The sequence below is a fragment of the Miscanthus floridulus genome, chromosome 9 (assembly GCF_019320115.1).
Source record: "Miscanthus floridulus cultivar M001 chromosome 9, ASM1932011v1, whole genome shotgun sequence".
In the NCBI taxonomy this organism is placed as follows: domain Eukaryota; kingdom Viridiplantae; phylum Streptophyta; class Magnoliopsida; order Poales; family Poaceae; genus Miscanthus; species Miscanthus floridulus.
Window position 1 is genome coordinate 139,003,387 of NC_089588.1, and position 6,000 is coordinate 139,009,386.

The 6,000-nt window shown below is 48.1% G+C and overlaps 1 protein-coding gene across 1 annotated transcript; it reads left to right on the forward strand.

Moving 5' to 3' along the window:
* The first annotated feature begins 3,884 nt into the window (after nt 1–3,884).
* On the forward strand, nt 3,885–5,384 carry LOC136481088 (uncharacterized). Its single transcript, XM_066478461.1, has 5 exons — nt 3,885–3,889; nt 4,082–4,129; nt 4,223–4,442; nt 4,544–4,951; nt 5,038–5,384. The coding sequence occupies exons 1-5, from the start codon at nt 3,885–3,887 to the stop codon at nt 5,119–5,121; spliced, it is 765 nt and encodes a 254-aa protein (XP_066334558.1). The 3' UTR covers nt 5,122–5,384.
* Nucleotides 5,385–6,000: the final 616 nt, after the last annotated feature.

Here is a 6,000-nt window from a genome sequence, read left to right on the forward strand (position 1 = left end):
CCGTTCGAAGAGCGGCTACAGGATGCCCGCTATCTACCACGCCGTGCCTCTATCTCCGGTGCCGAAGACCTTCCGTAGCGCTCTTGCTGACCCCAATTGGCGAGCAGCTATGGAGGAAGAACACAGTGCTCTCCTGCAGAATCACACCTGGGATCTTGTGCCCCGTCCTCCTCGGGCCAATGTTGTCACTGGGAAGTGGATCTTCAAGCACAAGCTTCAGTCTGATGGCTCCCTCGAGCGGTACAAGGCACGTTGGGTTCTTCGTGGCTTTACCCAGCGGCCTGGTGTGGATTTTGATGAGACCTTCAGCCCTGTGGTGAAGCCTGCTACTGTTCGCACGGTGCTCTCCTTAGCGCTCACTCGCCACTGGCCCATTCACCAGCTGGATGTTAAGAACGCCTTTCTTCATGGCAATTTGACTGAGACAGTGTACTGCCAGCAGCCGTCCGGGTTCGAAGATCCAGCTCATCCGGACTTTGTCTGCCTCTTGAAGAAGTCGCTCTATGGCCTGAAGCAGGCTCCTCGTGCTTGGTACAGTCGGATGGCCTCTTACTTGCTGTCTATTGGGTTTGTCGAAGCCAAGTCAGACACCTCACTCTTCATCTATCAGCGCGGATCAGACACAGCCTACCTGTTGCTATATGTTGATGATATTGTCCTCACAGCCTCGTCATCAGATTTTCTTCGGCGGATCATCTCAGCACTTCAGCGGGAGTTCGCCATGAAAGATCTTGGTGAACTACATCACTTCCTCGGTATGCATGTTCAGCGACGTGGTGATGGACTCCTGCTCTCACAGCGACAGTACATGCTGGATATCTTAGATCGCGTCGGGATGTCCGAGTGCAAGCCGTGCTCTACACCAGTTGACACCAACTCTAAGGTTGCTGCAGCTGAGGGGGCCCCTGTGTCTGATGCTACAGACTTTCGCAGTCTTGCCGGAGCTCTTCAGTACTTGACGTTCACTCGCCCAAACATTGCATATGCTGTTCAGCAGGTCTGCCTCCACATGCATGACCCTCGAGAGCCTCACCTTGCTGCTCTGAAGTGGATCCTTCGCTATGTTCAGGGCACACTCCACCTCGGTCTCCTGCTGCGACCGACCACTTCGACTGATCTTGTTGTCTACACCGACGCTGATTGGGCTGGTTGTCCTGACACTTGTAGATCCACCTTGGGTTATGCAGTGTTCCTCGGTGACAATCTCGTTTCCTGGTCTTCCAAGCGCCAGAATACAGTATCAAGATCAAGTGCTGAAGCCGAGTATCGCGCAGTGGCTAATGGAGTTGCAGAGGCGACCTGGCTACGTCAGCTTCTTTTGGAGCTACATGCCCCTCTTCGGCGCGCCACACTGGTGTACTGCAACAACATCAGTGCCGTCTACATGACCTCCAACCCGGTGCAACATCAGCGCACCAAGCACATTGAGATCGATCTTCACTTCGTCCGGGAGCGAGTCGCCATTGGTGATCTACGAGTTCTGCATGTTCCTACCTCCTCGCAGTATGCTGATATCTTCACCAAGGGACTGCCTACCTCAGTGTTCACGGAGTTTAGGTCCAGTCTAAACGTGCAAAGTGGCTGACGTTTTGACTGTGGGGGAGTGTTAGCAATAGGTGCCCTAATGGGCTGTTATGGGCCGGTGCGGTTAAGCACCTTAGGGATTAAGATAGATTGATAAGGCAAGGATCACCGTTGATTGGGTGTTTCTATAAACCCTTAGGGATCCATGCCTATATAATGTACCCCTGTACCCCTTTAATCAATCAATTAATCCCGAGGCTAATTGCTCTCACTAATACAATCCACTAAAGACACAGGACATAGGGTATTACGTCGATCTGACGGCCTGAATGTGTCTAAACCGCTGTCTCTGCGCCTGTGTCACTATCTAGTTCCTATCACGCGCATCTCCACCGACCAATGTACTACCGTGGGCATACCCTCGGTAGACTGTCGACCATATTTCGTCGACAACATGCGAGAGGAAGCTGGCCGAGGGGCGCATGCGTTTAAAGTGCATAGCTCGCTGAAGCTCTCCAAGACGAGGCAGCCCAAGTGTATGAATGGTGCCTCTTCCTCCCACATCGGAGAGCTGCGCCGAGACCCAACACGACACGACCGACGGGGCCGCAGAAGGAGGCGGCGGCGGCGCGGAGGGAGTGGGCAGTGCATGAGGAACAGCGAGGGCAGCGAGCAGAGAAGGGCACGCCGCCGATTCGTGTCTTGGCCTGATCCGTGCTAGCCGCCCTGGGGAAGCCTTCATGGCAGGCGGCAAGCCGGCAAGAGGGATAGGAGTTCACGGTCACCGGCGCTGCAGGTGAAGGGCGGCCTGAGACGGAGGACGAGCCTTGGCCGAGCGGGTTCGCGACTATTCGTGAACGTCTGGGTTTCCAGCTTAACGGGCGACGGACCCGTGATGACTCCGATCGAACGGTGGATATCACTTGATCCTCGGAACCTACGGTTAGCGGGTTATTGGGCGACGTGGCTCGATCCACAGGCCCGTTTTTGAAGGCAGGATTCCTATATAGAGATTCTGGTACGCATTCCGCTGACCGGCTGCAATGTGTTGCAAATCTGTTTAATGAAACGCTACGAAGGAGACTACTGTCTCTCTTTTTTTCAGGGCAAGATTACTGGCTCTGTTATTTGCGCAATGGTTTCCACGTAGCACCTACTTGTTCGATGTAATACCACATCAGGGTTACCTACTGCCTTAGCCTCTTAGGCCTCGCTGGTGGCTTGAACTGCCTTTTAAGGGGATCAGAAGGTTCAGATCATTTTAGATTTGGATTCAGATGCATCTTTTGCTCTCTAAAAATTTTGGTAGATGATTCTGTGCATGTATAGAACCTAATGCCAGGCCAAATGTGCTCATGGCTCACGAGAAATACATTTTCTAGGACAGTATCGTCAGTAGTACATATTTTCTGGAGAAACACTGTCTCATTATTATGTCAAAATGTTCTTATTAGGGGTTGATCATGCGTCAAGCAAGCGTTGCTTTCAGATTTTCTGTTACTCTTTTCTGGGAGAGTTTTTAACTGAGGAAGCACACCGCTGCATACTTAACCTGATTCCACAGTGCACATGCATGTGCTACCCTGTACGTTAGAAAACAGAGATTGACTAGTGCAAGCATTAGTAAAGCTTTATCAAATCCTATGACCTTGCTTCTGAATATTTAGGCAACTGCATATTCAGTGAATTGCCTAATAATACGCTCTAACTGGTCCTACTGTTGTATCACTGATTTTCATATATAAATCTTTATTTATTTTTTTAACTGAAGGATCATTGTCCATAACTGATTTTCCTATATATGCAGTTCGTTCATGTATGCATCAAGAGTTTCTTCATTTATGATTTTAATATCTTGCTTGCAAGTTCTTCATAATTCCTCTGTACCCATCATTTTCATAATATGCTTACAGCAATGCTCTATTTGAATACATTGTGTGTACTCAGTCAATATGTTGTTCCTTACTGAACTTACTGCAGAACCACATATGAAAACAGAACACATTTTACTCAACTTTGTTCTGGAATCTTGGTAGTACTCCTTTATTTTACATTAGGGCTATCTGTCTGTCCAGTATGATGGTCCTTCCTTTGGTTCCTGTATTATGAGATGAATTTTGTGGCCTTGACCAACTTTCATCTTTTGATCAGTGTTCATAAAATTGAAAAGTTCAATACTTTCACCTCTGTATTTTCTTCCTTCATGTATTATTTTTGCTAGGGATTACAAGCAAATGTATTGCTGGTTCTTGATATGTGTAAGCAATGCCTAGTACACTTTTGTTCTAATTTGAATTTTGTTTGCAATGCAGTCTGGTGTCACAGGAACCTAAGCATTAGACTTTGTTGAGGAAAACGCGATGAGGCAAGTGGTCAGTCGCGTGGAGGGAGCCGCCGGAGAGCATAACCCGGTAATTATCCATCTCTTTTGTGAGGGATGCGTTGAGGGATGCATTTTGCTGATCGTGGGTATTAGGAGGATCTGGATGGTTATATGAGATGCTTAACCATCCTTCTTCCTTGATTCTATAAGTTGTGAAAATTCCAATTTTTGCAGATGTTACCCGGACGACACGGAGCTGCTCCCGCTGAGGACGACCGGCAGGTAATTAATCATCTTTTTACTATGTACAAAATATCATTCTATTAGCATTCTTTCAATTGTACCTAATTTGTTTTCTCTCTTTTTCCCACATAGGTCGAGTCAAAATGGGCCTGGTGTAAGAGAGGTGCAGCTGAGCGTTGGGCATGGTGCAAGGGTAAGTGTGGAAGGGCTGAAGGGTTGCTGCTCGTGCTGCTGCGGTGGGATCTGGACATTCCTGGGGTGCTTTGGGTGCTGTGCAAGGACTTGTTCAGCCTTGATGGGATGGTGTGGACCTCGATGCCCACTAAGCAAGAAGTGGTCCTTACCCAAGAAGGTAATACTTCTTTTTACAGAGATGATCAGTTTGTTTTATCAAAGAAGTAGTACTGTACTAGTTGGAAAACATAATAATCATATGACTACTACTTGTCACAGGCCCTTGCTGACTTCCTAGATAGCGTGGCTACGGTAGCTGTCATGGGGATCTTGTCCCTAAACATCTACTGTGCCACCTATTTCGTGGCGTGGGCTCCGAAAGGCAGCATTTGCATCTCTAAGGCCTTTAACACCTGGGCAAAGGTGATTGTGGTCTGTCTCCCCTTCACCCTGTTCCCCCTGACGCTATACATAGCTGGTCAGGCGAAGGCCCTACAGAACGACAACCTCCGTGGACTCGGGCTGGTTGCTGGGGCGGTCCTCCTCGAGATTGTGTACGTCCTCTCCATGGGCGGGCTGATGACGGTCTGCATGTCAGCGAGACCCTGGCTGCCGGTCGTCCTCGTCACCGGCTTTCTGTCACTTCTTCTAGTCACGGCATGTGGATGTTGCTGCTACTCGCCAAAGGTAAGGAAATGGCTTTGTGTTCTATTATACCTTTGTTGCACTAGTTAATCGGCAATGTTTCTCTAATCTGTTTGTTGCGTTTGCAGTGGCTGAGGCGTTGTCTGAGTTGTATCTGCTGTTGGGGATGCCTGTGTGAGGATATAGATGAGGAGGCTGCTCTGGAGGTGTGAGTTCTCTGTGGAGGTGTGAGGTGCTTGTGCTGGCTCTGGAGACTCTTCAGTCAAACAAAATAGAGAAACCAACCCTTGTCCTGTAATCACTGCATCCTGGATCTCATGCCGTTTACGGCCAGCTGGCTTATCAGCCGTACTTTAGTTTATTCTCTCTCACAGAACACTGTTGAATCAAACTTTGCATTGACGAAGGGTGTTTCATCAAGTTTTATTTCATTTGGTAGTCTTGGAAACAACGTTATGAAACTATCCACTGATACTGGCCTAATGGACAACATGGGTGTCCAAATAGAGATCCACCCAAAAATTTTGCCCTGTTCGCTTACTTATCAGCTAGGCTTTTTAGCCTTGCAATAGTGTTTTTCTCTCACAGCCGAACAAGGTGAAATAAAAAATAAAAATCATGCACGTCTATAGTACATGTCCATACTTATAGCTGGACTGTTTTTTATATTATATATATTTGAGCTCAAAACTCAAATACGTGTACTAAAAAGGTCCAAGCTATCCTTATTCTTCCTTACTTCACGTGATGGGTTGCGCTCTCTCTCGTTAGCATTTGGCTCAAATGAATGCATGGGGCCACACGAGGCTACGACTCACACAGTCACACGCATCAGTGTGCCACGTTACTTTTGGTTGGGACAACCAGTGTCGCCTGAAAAATTCAGGATAAAGGTAAAACCCGGGCCTGCGACGTTGTTTGACGATAAATGATTCAGACCTACTAACAAGCAGCCTGTTCGGTTGGCTGGTTCGTTTCATTGCTGGTTCGTGAAGAAGTACTGTTGGCTGGTTTGTGTGAGAGAAAAATACTGTTCCGGCTGGACGATCGTTTACGACAAGCTACAGCCAAACGAACAGGCTGCAACAATG